This window comes from Psittacula echo, assembly GCF_963264785.1.
Source record: "Psittacula echo genome assembly, chromosome: 1".
NCBI classification, from domain to species: domain Eukaryota; kingdom Metazoa; phylum Chordata; class Aves; order Psittaciformes; family Psittacidae; genus Psittacula; species Psittacula echo.
In genome coordinates this window covers 41,881,953-41,902,160 of record NC_137735.1, presented here as the reverse complement: position 1 = coordinate 41,902,160, position 20,208 = coordinate 41,881,953, and the positions used below count along the sequence as shown (strand labels likewise).

The following is a 20,208-nucleotide window of genomic DNA, read 5'->3' as shown; positions in this document are numbered from 1 at the left end:
TGACATTTTCTTTATGTCTTTGTAATGAAAATGTATTTTTTTCTTGCTGTGCCAGCCAAATTTCCACTCTCTACATTCCTGCACAGGCTGTTCCCACCACTCTGAATTTAGAATGTAGCTAGTGTTTGGACACATCTTGTGAATTGGTTTTGATCTAAATGAGTACTAGACGCAAACATCAGAAGGCCTTTGTGTTCTGCATGCCAGGTAAATTGTACCATAATACAGGCATTAGAGCTGGCTGCAGAGTGCAGCTGAGTGCTACCCATTTACGTGTGCTAAGGGGAATTTTTACAGGCTAGTTCTAAGTGTGAATAATTGAATTCTGAGGCTAACATGACTGTGCTTAAATTGTCTCTATTCTACTGAGTAGGAATGGCAGAGAAACTAAAAACTGATTTTGCCACTTCTCTTTCAGAAAATAATACAGCTAACAGGAAAGAATACAGTAGAAGGAACAAATAAATAGTACTGACATCTGCTAATATTGTATTCAATGTACTGCTGCGATTTGATAGGCATGCATGAAATGCTCATTATGTTACATTTTGAATGGCTTTTGCACACTGCAGATTGGATATAGCAAATTATTTTTTGTTTCGTTGCTTGCATTGGGCTGATTCCGATCAAAGCACTCTTCAGCTGTTAAAATGGATCAGCTAAATTTTATTTAAATTTTTGTTTTAGGCTTTACCATTAACCATTTATTAAAGTGCAGGGAAAGGGCATCTGAGAGTGATTTGAGAAGTACACATATTGCAGGTTCATGTTAAGAATACGAAGAATGTGGGTGAATTGCCATGTCCAACAGAAAACCAGTGGCACTGCTATCTATTGTGCACATATAGGAAAAAGTCTTCTGTAGGAGTTTTAGTAATGCCAGACACAAATCTTTTAAACCAGACAAGTGGATTCTTGTGTTTCATTAAAGTCAATATACCTCTTTAAACACATTTGCTTAAAGCTATTGGAAAGAACAAGCCAGTTACAACATTTTGCCAGCCCTGTGAAAAAAAGCCAAAATGCTCAGAAGCCATGTTTTTAAGCCTATGCAAAACTATCATAATTGTCATTCCTGCTATAAGGCAGAGGTAATGAGGTGAGGGTGAACAAGATTTCAGGCACCTCTGGCAAACCCAATGTTAGCCACATATTAGAATGACTCAATAATTACAATAGCAAAAAAACCCAACACAAAGAAATAGTCTTAATTCTATTGCACAGCCATGATGTTTGTGTGTACTTTTCTCCTACAGATGCACTGACATCAGATCTCAACTCTGAAAAACAAATCAAGCTGCTTTTCTATATTCTCCAGTTTGCATTTCTATAAATCATGTTGCCTCCCTTCCCCCTAATTAAGGCAAGTTAAACTGGATGCTCCTTCTTTGCAGAGAGGACTTAATGCTGCTTCACTCACTGCTCCAGAATCCAGTTCCTGGTCAGTCTTAACTAACAAGGAGACTATCACAGTGGCTGAAACATTCAGAGAGTAAATATTTTTGCAGACACTTTAACGATTAACTTTCTACCATTTTCATAGCAGTCACATGTATATAGTAGACATGTAACTTGATTTAAATCAAGAAGATCTCCTAGTTAGGCAATTACTGTCTGACTACTGTGCACAGCAAACTTCTTCAGGGCAAATGAGTTTCTTACCACCAAACACTTCAGCCCTCAGCGAAGTTCAGGTGGATGCTTCACCCCCAGGGCTGGGGACTCTCAATATCCACACAGCAGATCCACTATGCTAGACACTTCTTCCTTTAGGGGAAGCAGTTCATAATGATTATGCACCTGATGTGCTGTTGACAAGACCGAACTAGTCAGTCATGATCAGACTGAGATGGAAGTTACCTACCTCTTCTGAAGTTACTTACAGAAATATGGAGATGAGATGGAAAAGAGCAGTCAGATCCTTTCATGTCTCTCTACAATTTTTGCATTATATTCATCATTCCAAACTCCTAACATTATGGAATCTGAAGACTTTTCCCTCTATGAGCAGAAATATCCTCCTATGAATTCTGAAATTAAGTTCTGGTAATTTTATTGTCAAATTCTTTACAAGTAATTTATGTTTAATGTTTGCATACACATTTTGATTTAGCTGTTTGCTAAGAAAATATTTATTAGGATTGGAAGTTTAACATAGTAAATCAAACACTTAACATTCACTTGACTTCAAACATAGATATAAAATACCTTACAAAATTTTTTATGGAATTACACAAAGCAAATGCACAGAGCTTGTCTGTTTCTACACTGAATTAATCCCAAGCCAAAACAAAAAAAAAAAACCCTAAAACATCACAAAAAAGGCATGATAAACTGCATTTTTGTCATTGTTGCACTGCTATGTAATAAGCCCTTTTTACACACATTTACTTAAAATTTAAAAAAATTAATTAAAAATGTATTCCATCTAACAGAACTATTGGATTAACAGCTGATTTTTGACTTTACACCATGAAATTCTATTAATAGAGGTACCTTAATCACTTAGCTTAAAATATGGATAGTAGAGATAGAAAAAAATTAACCTTTAGTAGTCTTTAATATAAAATGCACTAAATTTTCCAAAATAAGATTATGACACACTAGTGCCAATTTATGCTGACAAAAGCTGAGATCAGCTTCTAACTAAAATTAATTTCACAAAAATTTTATATATTACACGAATATTCAAGTAAACTATTTAAAAATATTTAAAAATGCAAAAACTGAATTATACAGTGTTTCAGAGAGATGTTTAATTTGGGAATGCTGTCATGTCCAACTATATATATTTATAGATATATTTTTTCTTATTTTTAAGACCATCATGATACTACCTGATATTGCAAGAACTCCTCGTCATTAACATTTGATATTTTTCAATGTATAACTTCAAAAAACAAAACATTAGAAGGATTTAACATATCACCGTGTACTTTTTCATCACTGTTTCTGTGTGCTGTGAGACACTGAATCACACTACTGGCTTCGCTTTGTAAAGTGCTGAGTAACAGCCAAATTACATCAGATTTAACTGGAGATGACGGTGCTCAGTGTCTTACAGAAAAAAAAAAAAAAAAATCTCTATTAAACTGTTATAAATAAACAGTAAAATTAAAAACCAACAAGTTCAGCTCAGTAGCGTGTGGGTTCACCAGTGTCAAATCTCTAACAAAACCCTGAAATATTAACAATGCTTTTCTTGCTGGCTGCATTCTTTATATCATCCATCAGCTGCAAGGACATTAAAATATTTTATTAATGATTCAAACTCTGGACATCTTCTCTGGGTGAAGATAAGTTGCTCACTAGTTTTGGTCAAGTGGCTTTTGGGAAACTTTCAGAGCAATATAACCCACCAACAGGGAACTGGAGTGAAAAACGCCAACCATGCACAGTTATAAGTACTGCAGGAACTGAGTAACACATGCAAGACAAAGAAAAGGTCAGAACATACCAAAGTAGCAATGGTTAAGAAGTTAGTAAAGTTTTCACAGTGTTTCATACAGCCTTTTACTTTAACACAAGTGCATCACTTACCACCACTATTGCTCAGACATTTTAAAACATCTCTTGGCCATGCACATCAGTTTGAGAAGAAAATAGCAAATTACACTTCTTAGGCAATTTTAGACATTAAGTACAACTTATAATTTTATTTTTCAGTTATCAAAAAGATGTTTTCAAGATACGATCATTCTAAGTGTTGGGCTTTAACATTCTTTCCAATTTTCTTGGATCCTGAGCGCTAAATGCCCAAATAACTGGCCAAACATACAAAGCTAGGCTTTGTTCAAATAGCCAAGTTACTATAAACAGAAGGTATAGGGAATTTCTTACTGGCACTCCCAAATTTCTTCCTTCCTAACCTTGAGATGATCCTAACCTTGAGATGGTTGAATTTTATTCAGTTGTTCACATACATCTTTGCCTCCTGGAAACATTACTCCACTTGGGTGATTTATGAGGAAGTAGAACTAGACTCAAGAACACCACTGACTTTTGTTTTTCTCTGTCCAAACAACAACATACACATTTTTTTCCCCATTTGGCAAATTCTATTTGACGCCACATCACCACCACTCAACATTAACTCATAAAACAGAGACTTACTCCACTGTCAGACACAGCAGGGGAAAAATGTCCAGAGGATAAATGGGAGGCTCTTTATCAGATATAATTGCTTGCTCGTAAGGAGAGAATCCAGCTTCCCCTTAGTTATTCTTTCATAAATTAATAATTTGTTAAAATCATAGTCACAAGAATTTGAGCTATTACACAAAATTCAAGTTTAAAAAAACAAGAATAAATTAGTTACAGCCTTGTAAACAATTGTTCATTTATGTAACATACTTGGGGGGAAAAAAAAAGTTCCTCTATATAATAAATCAGACAGTACAAGGCACACATCACACTTAAGAATCCAAAGTGATAAAACCAGCAGATGCCTTCATCTTCTTTGTTCGCTGGTGTAATTGTGCTATGGACACTGTAAAAATATGTAGGGTTTTGTTTACATTACAGTCATTTGAAAATATTTCATGACTGTGCTTTTTCTGGTAAAATATTTGTGCTACTTTGCAGTACAGTATGATTTGAAGCTCTTGGAATGATCTTCTCAAATGTTCTCCACAAAGCTGCCAGGGAAAAGGCCAGTTTTTCCATTTCGTTGCAGAGTGCCTTTGAACCAGCCATCCTCACGTTTTTTGTGTACAAAAACAATGTCACCTTCCTTAAGTTCAAGTTCGGCTTCGCTCTGAGGAGGATAGGATACCACAACCCTGTACCTGTGTAATTAGAAAAACACACCTTCGTTTAGGCTCTTTTAAACCAATGCCTTAAAAAATATTCCTGTAAAAGTTAAAACTTATGAAAACAGGGAACTGCCTAGAACTGTTTGCTGAGTGTGTAACAAAAGTACATCTTGAAGAGAAAATAAGAACAGCAACATAATGAATTCAAGTCAAATGTATACATCACCTATCAAGTTTTTTTCACTAAGATTCCTGTAAAAATCCAGACATATTTAAGTAACAGGAGAAGATTTTAAATGTATTTTTGGATATAAACTTCAGACTGTTCCAGTCAGCATGACTCAACAACAACCAAAGCATTCACAGCAGTAATTGGGCATAATTTTACAACTGTATGTTTAAGATGATATTATCTCAGAGAAGGCTCTTAAGGCACAGAACAAAAAGAAGCAACTAGCAAAGCCTATTAATTTGCACTGCTGTTTTAAAATATTTTCATTTATCTTGGAAACTTTTCAGGCTAGAACACATGCCATCTGATTTGGGCACAGTTGTACTATATTAAAAATAAACATTTAAAAAAGTGGTCAACTCAACAATTTTTCTTAAGCACCTGATACACAAAAGAACCTACTGTTCTCCTGAGCTTTCCACAGTTCTGAGCTCCCTCGACCCTGCAGTAATTTAGTACTTCTCATTAATTTTTAGCTTCCTGAGTACTTTGATATCCATTCTTGTAATCTAATGTCTAAAACAAAGCACCTGGTGTTAAAATGCTATTTTACTACATTTTTCAATGTTTAATGAGAAGAAACCCAGCAGGCTTTGCACCCTTAAATCTCATTTTCTTCTTTTGTTGCAACAAGCCATCAAATTTATGCCACATTTTACAAATACCATTTGCTCAGATAGAGGTGATCAGATCCACACTCATCACACATTCTCTGTGATGAGTGCTGTCTATTCAGATCACCCTAAATTGATTATGGAAAACCTATTTTTCCATTTCCTAGTTCATCATCTATAACAAACTGCCAAAACTACCAATTTCATCCAGAGTAAAAAACTTCTGCTTCAGCTCAAAAGTTCAGTGCCAGGTGCCCAGAGAAAAATAACCACATTTACTAAGCATGACCCGTGTTTTGGAAAAACATGTTCATTCCCACATGTCTGAATCTCCCAAAACTTCCTTGTTTATCTCCTTGTTCAGTATTTGCAAATGTTTGCAATGACTGAAGGTCAAATTTGCAGCTCTTTTGTGGTCACCTAATCTAGAATACTTTGCATGCACCTAAGCCACACAGTATGTATTTTCTTCTTTATATTTTCCTATGGTATTTAATTTTCAAAATATTATCCTAAATACTTTTAATCAGCTAGTGATAAAATACTAGTATTAAAGAAGTATTTTAGCTTCTGAGAAGCAGCCACTATATTTTCCATCAGTTCTTTCCTGCTATTCCTAATGTGTGTGCAGTGCTTTTGCCCTCTGTATTTATGAAATGGCTTTTGGGGGGGTGGGGGTGGTGTGGTGGCCATGGTCTGTCTTCAACTTTTTACTTTTCATTTGTAATATTGGCATTGCTCACACTTTTCAGTAACATGAAAAAGATTATATCTTCCACCTTTTTCCCTTTCTATATTGTTTCTGCTTCACTAGACACAAAAATACTGCTATTCTTCCCAGCTATTTGTAGTTTAGTTTTGCACAGTTATCTGTGGTTTTCTAATCACCAAGTAGATAAAAATATATTCTCACATGCAGAACATTTCAGTTGAGGAACACACAGAAAGTTGGAATTACTATTGTTGCACAAGATAAATTCATACTTATTTTTTATTTTCTTGCTTGAGTTTCTTTTTCTTGCACTTTGAATTTGTACTTTTCAGCTCACCTGTGCCCTGGTGTTGTGCAGCTCTCTCCTGTCTGCTGAGTACGTGCCTTGATTCCTACAGCATACCCACCTAGGGTAGCATTTACTTAACAGCATTAAAACTGTAAGATGTGATAAGACCTGCTGCCCTCTAAAGCCACTGACCTGCTCACTGGAAGCAGATGTTACACCAGTCATTTTGTGGTGGATAAAAAAAACTTAGGGTCAGTTAAATCACAGAACAAAATTACTGCTGTACTTCACCGTAACTGGATAAAGGATTCATATTCTAGTTTAGGATATGCAGTGATGTGTATTTACGTTCAACTTCAGGTCTTTAACACCACTGTGGGGTGCCAGGAAGTTTATTACAGTGCTGTATATTTACCATAAAACTTAAGGCCTTAATCAGTGTTTCCCTCTAAAAGAGAAAGCTCATGAAAAAAACTTGAAATAGTCTCTTACCTCTTGTTATTGAAAAAACCTAAACCCCTCAGATAACCAAATTACTGTGTATTCGTAGCATAACATGGTATGAATGTAATTCCCTCCAGGAATTACAGGGTGTTTGGTCTATCTTTTCAATGAAAAGACAGTGATCTTTGGCCTTGTCAGTGCACTGTATCAATACATGAAATCCCAGTGCCTTGGCTGGAGAATCAGAAGAAATGACTAAACACTGTTGCAGATGTCTCAGGTGCAGGAATTCTCCAAACCACTCCAAACTGGAAGCAAGGCTTGGCTGAAATTTCTGTTTGATTTCTCTGCTCCTTCTGTACAAGGAACGTATAGAAGACCATGAAATGCAGTAAGCAACAACCTAGCTCACAGGAGAAGAGCGTATATAGGAATGGCAACTACAGAGAAGACCTGCAATAGTAAGATAGAAGGGAATGTATCATATTCCCCTCCTTTAGTGAAATGGCCACTGGTATGAAATATCCATCTGCAAATCCATGTCCCAGAAAGCTTGTCTGCTATCAAACAAATCAAATGCCCATCATATATTCTGTATGACTGGAAACAAGTTCACAATTTTTAATCCCAATTTTCTGTAGAACATACAGGAATGACACATTCTAGGATTACTTACAATTCTAGTGAAAGGAGAAACAGTGGGATTAGAGTAAAAATTTGATACTGCATGTTAAAGGAAGCAAGGACTTCTGGGAAAACTCCGTATCCAAACCAGGAACACTTCAAAGTGCTTTGCAGAGTTGAGCTAGCTACTTTTGCTCCTAATTCATGTAGGATAGTTAGCAGAAACACACTCCTAAATCCTCTAGTCACCTTTGAAAATAAAACTTGAATGCTAATAATTGCACTGCAAAGCCATAGTGAGAAAGTACTGTTTCTTTTTCCAACCATGCTATAGCCTGTGATTGGAATTGTGATATGTAAGAGCAGAATAACCTTAGCAGGAGATTTCTCTGTTCTTCGTCTTTTTGTTGCTTATCCTTATGAATATTTTCCTCTTCAAACAATTATTGCATCATCAGTATGTTTCTTACCCACCCCTGCTTCCACATTAATGAAGATTAATCAATGCTTATAAATTACTTTGATGGTATTGAGTACAATGTAAGTAGTAAGTATTATTAAGCAACACATTTTAAGCAGTTTGGCCTAAGGAAATGGAAACATGACAAGAGCATATCAGCATGAAAAACATTAACCCTGCCCTGAAAAGGACAAAGGGAACCCAGGTGAAATTCTGTTTAAATACACTGGCCAAAAAGTAACAATTCTGCATGACTACCAGAGAGAACGATCTTGTGGTAGCACTCTTCCGGTAGCAGTTAGCAATTAAACAATAGTAAGGATACAGAGATATATAAAAAGAATGTTTGAGCGTATGTTATTACTCGATCAATAAGTAAGCATTTTCTGTAGGTAACTCTGTAAGCATCATTTTCTGGAAGTAGTTCTGAGAAAAAAAAAAAATCCATCACAGTAGTGAAAAAACTGCTTTTTGTAAGAATGCGAACAGCTTTGCACATATATCCACTGGTCACGCCAGAAGTATTTTGGTGTTATTTTCACAAAGTATAAAACCATATTACTGTCCCAAACAGACTTACAATAATGTGAAAATATATTATGTTATTCTTAAAGAAAATTCTGTCATGTTTTATTTTCCATCTGCAAGTGTAAATCTACTTCGAAAATTCAGTGTAAAATAGAAATTTCCTGCAAGGAAATGGCATAGAAACAGTATCAACCTTTTAAAAATTATTAAAGGTATGACAGAAGTAAAATAAAAGACAAAGTAGAAACTTCATACACTGCCCGGCTTCTAATACACAGGTATAGCTTAAGATCAATGGGCCTCTGGAAATAGAGTGGTATCACAGTATCACACAGTATGTTAGAGATTGGAAGGGACCTCAAAAGATCATCTAGTCCAATCCCCCTGCCAGAGCAGGAACATCTAGATAAGGTTACACAGCATGAGTTAATAGTACCAGAACAAAGTCTACAATAGTCAGCATAAATCAGTTCAGTCCTAGAGCTGTTAACACTGCAGCTCTACTGCTTTTTTTTAGTGTATGCTACACAATCCTGTAGCTACTGCAAAAGAAATCCTATAACACTCTTCATATTGCTTATCTACTACCAGGAATAATAAAAAGAGATAGTAGTTAGAAAACTGTCACTTCCTTTGCAGTCTGCAAAATCTACTGAGGACTCGGACATTTGAAAATCATAGGTGGACACAAAATAAAAGTAATAGATCTTTAAAGCAACTGCCTGGCAGCTTCAGAGTCCAGACAGCTATATGTTTTTCAGGCTCACTTGCCAGAACACAGAGGCTGCCCTAGAGCTTGCTATGTGGAGTGCACAGTAACAGGGCATCTGCGTAGTAAAAGCAGTTTTACAACAGCTGAAGAAATCACATATTAAGCCTACTTAAGATAAGGATCTCATTCACCATATATTTAGGCTGGCAATTATGCACTGCTAATAATCTCAAAGGACTAACCCAATATGCATAAAGGCAAGAATATAATGTGTTCATTTTATCTACCTCAGTTCTCATACCAAACCTGTGATCAGTGTATTTGAGTCTCTATTCATTCCAAAACCTCAAAGTAACACAAAAAGTAAACAAACATACACATGAGCCTTGGCTGATAAGCATATAAAGCACTGTTAAAAAAATAAGTTTCCTCTCGCTATAAAATGCTGTATCTTAGCATTTTGCAGCAGTTCTAATACACATGGCAAGTGTCAAAGAGTAGATTTTTTTTCTTGGTTTGCCTGAGTCTAGCTATATAGGATAATTTACCTTTCACAGACAAGAGGCCTGGATTCACTCAGGACTGGACCCAGGGATGAGCAAGGCTGCCGAGGTGGCGGTGCTATAGGAATAGAGGAATCCAGGGAACTTGTTTTCCGATGTAGTGTCTCCTGTGCCAGCCCAGAGACCTCACTGTCAGCAGGACAGGATCCAGCTTTGCTGTGACCGCTGGATGACGGAAGCTCTGGCCCAACTGCACCTTGCAGGGTTAGCTCTGCGGCTGCTTGCTCAGCCTCCAGGGTTGGTGATGCTGGAGGTGACAATCGGGGCTTGCGTTTGGTGGATGCTCCAGAAAGCAGTTTCAACAAACCTTTTTTTTCTTTCTGTAAACCAAAGCAGTGCCTCGTTTTAGAACAAAAGTCTCCCATGAAGAGTTGAACACTTCCATCTGATAGATGACATGGTAATCAGAGAGGAGGTATCTGAGATTGTACAAATTAATAATTACAAAGATTATGAAAGAGAAAGGCAATTATTACAATTCTAAAGAGAAAAACAGTAAGTCTTTTAGACCATAAACCACCTAAGTCCTTTCGCTTTAATTAAGACTTACCTTAAAAGCCAATGCCAGTGACCCAAAAGCCTGTCTAGAAAAAGGAGTGTGAGGAGTTAGGTTCCCACAATGGGAATCTAAGAAGTAAACCATTTTGCTAACATGGAAGTTTCTAGGAAGACATAAAGAGTCATTTCAGACCAAGCAGGGAGAAAAGTCTGCTCTGGAGGCTGCTGTTTAGATAAGTGTCTTTTACTTATCCTCCCTCACTAAGGGAAGACCTTCACGATTTAAGAGAAATTTGCCACAAGGAGAATGTATTGTGTTTTGCTGCTCTGCTAGAGGGAAGAATTGTAAACATTCTTTTTGCTTGTCCAGACAAGAATCCCTGAAGACTATTACTTACCCTGGAGAGAATTATTTAAGTAGCTTTTGTGTTTCTTGTCTTTTTTTTTTTTTTTTAAGGGGTGTGGCAGTGATCTTCTTACCAACCCTTTGACTGAGTGAATTTAGTGCTTAAGGGAGGTGCCAGATTTTAAGCCTTTGAGACAAAAATCAGCTATTTAACCACAGAAAGAGAAAATCATGAGTAGTGTAAGATTTTTATTATAGCTTGGGATGCATTGGGATTGGTAAACTGTGAATGAAAAATCCTCAGTCCTTCTTCCAACTCTCCAATAACTTCAAGCTATATTAGCTAAGACTGATGTCTAGTAAATGGGAAATAAAAAGAGAAGCTCAAAGAATATGTTAGCATCTTTAACCCTAAACTGTAGAAAAACATAGAACATCCCTTCCAACCCAAACCATGCTATGATTCTAAAAGTCCTGCCTAAGGACACCTCAGTCTGATTTCAGTGGCTACGACTAAAGTAGCTTTAAAACAGAGTTCCAGGTACACCCATTCAACAATATTCAACAAAAAAAATTAGAAAGTGGATGAGATTAGTGTACAGCCTACAATTAAAACCTCCATAAACTTCATTAAGGAGCGTGTGTGGCTGAAGAGGAGTAAGATAAAGCCTAAAACATTTGAGATACAAAAAAATCTTGTCAACAGGAGAAAAAAAAATCTAACTACACCACAATTGTAAAACAAAACCAGTTATAAAGTTGAAGGAATGTTTCTGCCTACAATATACTATAATCACATGGCTGTTGGACAGTGAGAATTAGTTTAGACACAGAGGAAAATACTTCAAATAGAAGACCAAAAGCAGAATCACTACAGACTACTGATTTACATTTAGAAAAGACAAGGGTTGGGTGCTTTTTTTTCTTTATCCAATAAACACTGCTGGTTATGTGTTTTTCATAATCTCTCTGTGTGTCTGCTTAATCAGGAAGGCAACCTAAAAAAATAATGATCTTTACTAAATATTAGGTTTATTTTATTAGACTGATTTTTTTTGTATGTTCCCACAAGTTCATAGGGTTTTTGTCTGGGTGGGTTATTTTGTTGTTGGGGTTTGTTTTAATTACAGGCTTATTAGTTTACAGATACTTCCTGATAACATATGCTAACCATACATCTTTCTAAAGTATTCAGGAAACTGACTGCAGGTAAAGAAAAACAAAATACTTGAAATTCCAACAGTCAATCTACTAGTTCTTCTGAACTTTAGCCATTTACCTTTTGTTTCTCCTGCTTAAGGCATGAACCTGCTACCCTATTTTAACCCTTCTTCAAGGTTTGCTCTGTATTTTAATCCACCCTAAATTTTTCGTGCGTGGCCAAGGATATATTTGCCCATGGCTGTAGTCACAAAATGGCTGCCGGAGTTTCAGACTCAGTCTTAAAAACCTTACAGTGCTGCTGTTCAACAAAATGTATGAAAAAAAATGGATCTGAAAGTCTGCATGATGAAAATGGTAGAATTCAAAGGAATGATTTTATTCTCTACCCACCTTGCCATCCTTGTCTGCTTTACTGACAGCAGCATTTCCACCAGCTGCTAGAGCACTCTCTGGAGATGCAGGAGCTCCAGTGTGAGTGTTCACAGTTCTTCCACTAACATCTCCCTCCAAAGATGAAGCAGCAATGTTGGGAGAATTCAAAGAACCTGCAGCACATGCCAGTGGGATGGTTGAGCGGTTCACATTCACAGCTGTGACATAAGCAGCACTATTTGTTGGGGGCTGGAGCTGCTGGGAGGCAACAGAGTGGTGGGGAATGATCACAGCTGCAGGAATAAGGCATGTTGGACTCTGTGCTTGTATGGGTGTGACTGCTGCTGTAGGTCTTTCTTGACTGTGTGCAGCAACTAGAACAAAAGAACAAAATGTGACAGGTCATCTTTTCACAAGACACACAAAGAGAGGTACAGTTACTGTGTTACAGCTAATCAGTCATGAGAAGCTTCCTTCCCACCTTTCTAACTCCCATTTATATTACTATGACATCTTACACAGCATCAAATTCATCTCACCAGAATAAAGAAGTAGCATATGCTACCCTACTTGCACCAGTATGCACAGAAGAATAACAGCACTGCAACTACTGTGGAGAAGTCCAAGCTGCTAAGTAAAATGCTTCAAGTACAGAGAGAGATGCAAAGTGAAGATTACACTTTAGTTTGTAATAGCTAGCTAAATACAGCCTGGAACTTTTTTGTTCCTTTTAATATGCTGTGTAGTTGTCAGGGCACATAAAACAAAGTAGGAAGAAACACTCCTTATAGAAGCTGCTAAAAATATAATTGGATTGTTTTCTCTAAACTATTCACAAAATCCACAACAGATTTAGTGGGTCTTTCAAACAATAAGTACAGTGGCAATTACTGCTATGAGTGGTTTCTCTGAAAACGTAAGCTACTGTCTCTTGGGATGTTTAAATATAGAAGTGGATTTACTCATACCCCTGTGAAATAAAAGGAACATCCACACTGGAAGTTGCAGAACAGCACAGGGCTGAATATACTAACCTGGGCTGCAGCCTAGCTGCAAAGCACAGAGCTCTGCTTTAACTAATTTATCCTTCTCAAGAAACAACATTGATATTATAGTTACACTGTCAACCATACATGCTTTTGGATCATTTCAACTTCTTATCCCTGCAGCACTGGGTAGTATGAAGTGCAAACATCTTAACTGAATGGGGCAAAATGCAGCACCCCGGGGCTGCACAGCCTCTTTCCTTCAAATACTCTGAAACATAGTATCTAACGAGGGGACCTCTCCGGAGTTTGGTGCATGTAAATCTCAAACATATCCCTTCACTTTGATTTTTCAGATACTGCTTAGAGTTTCAGGTTTGTTATAAGTGATATCCTGCAATCAAGCCTCAGGCACTTCATCTCTTCAGTCTGCTCTCTACAAATTCCCCTCGTAATTTGGTTAGATTGCATCAACAGTGTATTAGAGAAGACTGACAAAGTTCACAAATTTGATATAACAATCCTGCATTATCACACCCAGTTAAAATCTCCATTATAAGAAATACAAATTCTGTCTTAAAAAGAAAGCACCACAAAATACTATGCCTGTTTTTCGATACATAACTTCGTCCCCTGTAATAGACCCTTCCTAACTCTGAGGACCATGAACATTTTTCAAAGTTCCTTTCAATCAAAGAATGCATATCGCTTCCGCAAGGGTGATGTAAAGCCATGTCTCACTAAGATCATTTGAATAAGGGTCCTTGAAGTCCTGAGCTAAACTGAAACTGAAGAACAGCCCTGCAAAAATGCAGCCTTAATCTACAAAGCTTCATCAAGAGAGTAACACTCAGCGAAGGTACCTGGGAAAGCTCAAGATGATCACGTTTCAGATGCTGATGACAAAGTTCTCTAACATCTGAACATAAAGCAGCCGTTATTGCTTCACTTCTCAGGCCCTTATAAGGGACAGATCTGTATTTGTAACTGATTAGTACACCTTCAGATCAAAATCCTGTGTTAAGTTCTCTGTGAAGAGAGTGCAGCCTCTCCAAATTTTCCATTTGGACCTGAAAAGTTGGGAAGTATGTTGTCATGTTTTCCAGCTGAATGGAACTGTAAGATGTTATTTGTCTTGACAGCAGTGCAGAGATGGGGGTTCAAGAAAGACTTCTGGAGCCTACAGGAGCTTTCTCCTTTGTGCTGTCACTTTGCAAACTTCAAGGCAGCTCAAAAGAATTTAGATTAGAAACCACCTATGCCTGACAGGCAGGAAAGTGCAGGTGCTTTGCTTAGTTTCTCTTACTAGCTGCCAATAGCACCTGGTTATTGTTTTTTAAAGGTAAAGAATAGAGTTTTTACAGAGGACTATCACATCTGTTCCAGCCTAAGATCAGACTGCAAGAAGATGGCACTAAGGAAATAAAATATCTACGTACATATCCTACCTCCTCCAAAAGGAAACCTGGTGCTGACATCTGAACATGAACAGTGTTTTAGGAGATGCATGACTCTGAAGATGGTGGGTTAATTCATGGATCTCCAGGCCGCAAGAAATAAATCACCCTTAAGGGGCTAACAATACCATTTGCAACTGCAGCTTTGTCTTCTGCTCTGCCAATAAGAGCCTTGTGGTGAAAAAAACCTTTGTCTCAACAAGAGATCTTAGGCCCTAAATTTAAGGCTGAAAGAGGGAATACTGGGATAATTTGAAATGGAGGTTTGGGTTGGGTTTTTTTCCCTTTTCTTTGGAGGCCCTAGGAGTAACTGGAACAGATCAGGCTCCAGTTGTGTGGTATTTTCCTAGCCTGGCAAATCCACAGAGGAGTGCATGGATTTGGTAAAAAAACCTCTTGAAAACACCACTATCAATCTTTTTGGATCTGGGTTTAAACAACAAGAAGGCATGGTTTACTGTGATGTGGCCTGCTCCAGACAGTAGAGTTATACCTGTCAGACATACAGAATTTTATGATGTAAATCATATAGGTCTTCAAGCCAGTATAGCATTAGTGTTTCACAGTCAAAGCTGAAAGAGGCTGCAGTCAAGGTTAGAGAACAAACTGGAATACCTAAGGACTAACCCTGAGCCAGAGACCTGAAACAGGAGAAGTGAATGCTAAAGGTCTCCAAAGATGCTAGGAGATAATTTAAAAGTGAATGCTAAATTAGAGCAATCTGTAGCTGTTATGCAGTTAATACACACACAGAAAAAAGCTATGACTCAGTTGTTCTTATCACCTTATTATTACCTGAATCGTGTATGAGTGGGGAAACTCCAAGAACATCCCCATTCCAGATACTGATGAAACAACAAAAATTCCATCTAAAATACTTGCAGACAAATTCCCAACAGTAGGAGTACACACAGTTGCTTAGAGAAGAATAATTAAAGAGTCAACAATTCAGAGAGACATATTGTCATTTCAGAAAGCACTCAACTCTAAAAATAACAAAAAATACTGTTAGAAAGCCCAGCAGATATTTATGCATATCCTGACTCACCCAGACAGACCCTACAGTTTGCCTACCAAACATTAAAAGCTGTATTTTATTTATTGATTGATTTTTACCTGTTCTAACTGCGTTGCGAGCCTGGTTGACTGTCATTTGTCCTGTCACGTGCATAAGGACCTTGGCTTGTGGACTAGTTTGGATATGCGCTGCAGAAACCACAGCTGTGGGTACTGTGCTGGAGTTCACTGCCACACCATTCCCCTGGAGCTTCTGTGATGTTCCACCAGCAGTAGAAGGGCTGACCATAGTTACCACTCGTCCTGTCTGGCCAGCAGTAGACATGGGAACTTTTGTTTGTGATGTACTTGTCACTGTCCTGCCAAAATTAAAAGCAAAATGCTAAAACACAACTAAAAAATGAGCTGGCTACTAAAACCTGCAGCTCTTCTATTACTCAATTTTAGCATTAAATACAATAACAGAATCATTTTGGACCCCAAAATAGATAAAATATTTAGATACTTGTATAAAAATATACCTTGTAACTGGAGCCACATAATTCCCAGGAAAAACACCAATCTTGCTTGTATGCATGGAAGTTCCCTTGAACCAGCCATCTTGACAGCGTTCAAACACTAAGAACATTTCTCCCTTCCTCAGTTCCAGTTCATCATCTTTTCGAGGAGTGTAAGGGTATATAGCAATATACCTAAAAGACAGGAAAGTAGATGCAATTGATAAACCTAAAACAATTGAAAACATCACTTTCTGGCAGAGAGAGTTCAGAGATGAGAAGGCATGGTAGAAAGGGTTATGTGTTAGGAGATCTGTCACACTGTCACAATATTAAAACAGAAGTTATGACAATATTAAGGGAAACAATAACCATTAAGAATACCCTCCTAACTGCACTTCAGTGCAATGAAGAATAAGGCTATTCATTTTCTTAATTAATTTAGTGAACTTAATTAAACAGGTGTTTATCAACTACAGATCCCAGCATATCCCACTTCTCTCTCCCTCCACCTGCTTCTAGTATCTCTTACACTTTGTGACAAGCCAGTACCTTTTTTGTGGATGAGTGGGGAGAATGGAGAAATTCTGTTAGTTGGGAGTGAAAAATCAGTATCAGAATTACTTTTCAGATTGCAAAACTGGAATCTCCCTGTGCAACTGCGTGCCCAAAAGAAAGATGTTACTAGAACATGAAGTCTACGGGTAAGGTAGCTAGCAGTTACACACTTGTAAAGTTTATTTCTCTTGTTTCCTTCTAAGTAACATTAATGCATAATACAGGGCATCTGAAACCATAGTGAGAGTTCAGAAACATTTTGCATTTTTACTTCTACAAAGACATTCTTAGGGGAAAAAAAAATCAACAGTAAAAATAAAACTGAAGCTCCTGCAGTTGCTGCTGGAATATTCCTAGGGAAGTCTTCAAATAAGACTGCACATTTTCCTATTGTTACATTAAGGAGTGTTACTGTTTTAACCACCCCAGTGTTCTATTTTCTGCCACAGTTTGAATGTAAGAAAACTTTTTAAACCGTTTACATAAAAATGTTTATATAATTATGGACCTATGGGAAATAGCATTCTAATAAATCACATTTTCTCAAAAATAATACACTTTTCTCAGGAGGCAGCCAATTAGGGTAGATGGGTGCAATATCCCCTTTTCTGAAAAAGGATCCACAATTACTTTCAGTGCTAGTCTTTTCCACTCCCCTTGTAACCCCAAGTGTAAAAAAGCAGCTTTACAAAACATTCTTTCATCAAAATTGTCTCTTGTGCAGTGTAATGGCAGTATTTACTGCATGCTTCTTTTTGCATTATAGTTTTGTTCCTTGTTGTCCACCCAGAAAACTGTGCCTTTAAAGCATCTTTGCAGATAATGCAGTATAGATACCTGGTAAAGCAAGTCCAAAATAGGCTTTAAAGACAACATATGACATCACTGGCAACAAAAGGTTTCACTGGTACACAATTTAGGGGTGATCCACAAAGTCACATAGAGAAGCTCTATGGGAAAGGAACTGAGGTGCTTTAATTGGTGTTCATTAACTTTCCTGTTGGTTACATCATTCCAAATTTCATTAGTATCTTGATTAAGAGCAACCCTTTGAAGATGAAGGATGGGAACAAATGAGATGGGAACTTGATTAAGTACAACTAAGCACAATAATCCATAAGAAGCGGTGTTAGAATGCTTGACACCAAAGAAACAGCCCAAATCCAGATGCACTTGCTATACAAGACATATGTTATATATGCTATACAAGACAATGTGCTATACAAGATGCACCTGCTCTTCAGGAGTGGGAGGAAACCTGGTGGGAAAATAAAGACAGATATAGAACAAAAGCAGTCCTTGTATTATTCAAACGTGTCCTATTTAGATGGCTCAGCCTCTCCTGAATTTTATTTTCTTTTATGGTTCTTACTCTCCACGCTGCACACAAAGAAGTTTCCAAGACAAAAGATGTTGTCAGCAGCACATGTTAATATACAAAATATTTTCACCCAGAAGATGACACACATTTACTTGTATTACAACTGTGAAGACTTAATGCTAACTAGCAGCTTTTTGCCTTCATTCCCACCTGCAACCCACTAATTAAGTCGACTGTAAAATCATAAGTCAAATTTCAATTGCAACTTACACAAGCAGTCTGTAATGACATGCTAATATAGCAGTCTAAATGAAATACAGCACTTGGTGTTTTGGCCAAGTTATGCCACACGAGAACAGTTTGTTCATATCATACATAACAGAAAACTCTGAGTAAATTCACTCCAGTATTTGCCACTTGTGAGTTATAGAGGCTTCATCGCTAACTCAAGGACCCATTCATCTTCTGCACGATAAACACTATATTTTTGAAGTGAGTCCTTTCTATTCACAGCAACAGCTGATTATATTTATTTAAGACATAAAAAACTCTAAGTATGAAGGCAGTTTCGGGGTATCACCTACATGTATGTTTTGTTGCTCTTGTTCTGAATGTATGTTTGGCTTTCTGGGCATTCCAGCAGAACACAGCCAGCTGGCATGATATGTGTACGAGCAAAGGTACTGATCCTGTTCCATTTTTCTGACTGGCAAAAAGTTTCAATTTTACTTACACACTTGGACGAGTTTGTGGTCGTAAATGTGCCATTTGGTCAGCTGATCCTGATGTAGGCCTTTGTATTACACCTGCAGACTGAGGTCCAGAAGAAGCCGATGCAATGATTGCAGCAGACAAGAGAGGTGGTGGTGGAAGTGGGGGATTCATATTCTGATTTTATGAGAACAAAAAAAAATAGACACAGATGATCAATATTGTTTGATGAGTTGAATCAGCCGGAAAAAATACAAAAAGGCACATGACATTCTAAGGAAATGGGGGAAGAACAGCTAAGTTCAGTATTCTTTTACCTACTGGTATGATACAACTGGAGAGTTAGGTTTGTCTGTATTTCTCTTTTCCCAGTTTAAAAATTTTGAAATCTTGGCAGCTAATTAAGCAAATTACAAGCAATTTCTCAGCACAGGAAAAATGGAAAACATTGTTTCTAATTATAACATCTTTAGGATAGGACTCAACAAAAATTCAGAAGCCTTCCAGGAGGCAGAATTTGCATCTTACTGCTGCCTGTACTTCAAAACATGATTGTTTTTGTAATGTGAAGCTGAAACATAATAGACAATTCAGCAGCAGTGTACCCAAAACCACCCTTCTGGGGGAAATTTTCTTTTGATGTATGGGTTACAAAAGCCAGCACAATACACGACCACAGTCACTGAGCTATTGTTACCACTTTCTCCTGTTCTTCCAGTTTAAGAGTTAGCTTTTGAAATTCAGTATTATCAAGATTGGTAATCTTTAACAAACACCCCAGTAAAAAGGCGCAGTTCTTTTACAGGCACATCGTAATGGGGGTCCTGCCTACAGGCTTCTATGCCTTTTGACAATCAATGGAGCAATTGTTACCTTCTGCTCTGTAAAGCCTCAGATAATTCTTTAGGGCCTTGTGTACTGACACTCCTGGGAAAAGTCTCTCACAAAAGGAGAACTTTTCCTTTCCCTCTTCCAAAAATAATTATTTGTGTTACAACACAAGCAAAGAGAGTAATAAAAACCCTCCAACATTTGAAAAATTAAAACTGAATTCGTTTCAAACATAACCTTCTACTGAACACAATCTTTAATCATAGAATAGTTAGGGTTGGAAAGGACCTTAAGATCATCTAGTTCCAATACTGAAACAAAACTCTAAGCCACACCACTTCAGGTTTAGAAAATACCTGACAATAATATAAATTAACAAAATGTCCTGAACTACTGCCTGGCGCTTCCAGTACCTCAGTATATAAAAACACAGCGTTACATTATCAGTTTGGAAATTACATAATGGAGAGTAATTCTAATTCCCCTCAAATACCCTATTTCTAAAGGGTTTTTTTGTT

General features: G+C 37.3%; 1 protein-coding gene across 1 annotated transcript in view; it reads right to left on the bottom strand.

Moving 5' to 3' along the window:
• Window positions 1-4,618: 4,618 nt before the first annotated feature.
• The window catches only part of SH3RF1 (SH3 domain containing ring finger 1), a gene marked incomplete at both ends in the record, with an annotated part of 83,302 nt that continues 67,712 nt past the window's right edge, over window positions 4,619-20,208 (bottom strand). The window contains 6 exons of the mRNA XM_080616268.1: window positions 4,619-4,787; window positions 9,918-10,252; window positions 12,331-12,686; window positions 15,872-16,131; window positions 16,294-16,464; window positions 18,882-19,036. Coding sequence (XP_080472394.1) covers window positions 4,619-4,787; window positions 9,918-10,252; window positions 12,331-12,686; window positions 15,872-16,131; window positions 16,294-16,464; window positions 18,882-19,036 — 1,446 coding nt within the window. The remainder of the gene's footprint in view (window positions 4,788-9,917; window positions 10,253-12,330; window positions 12,687-15,871; window positions 16,132-16,293; window positions 16,465-18,881; window positions 19,037-20,208) is intronic.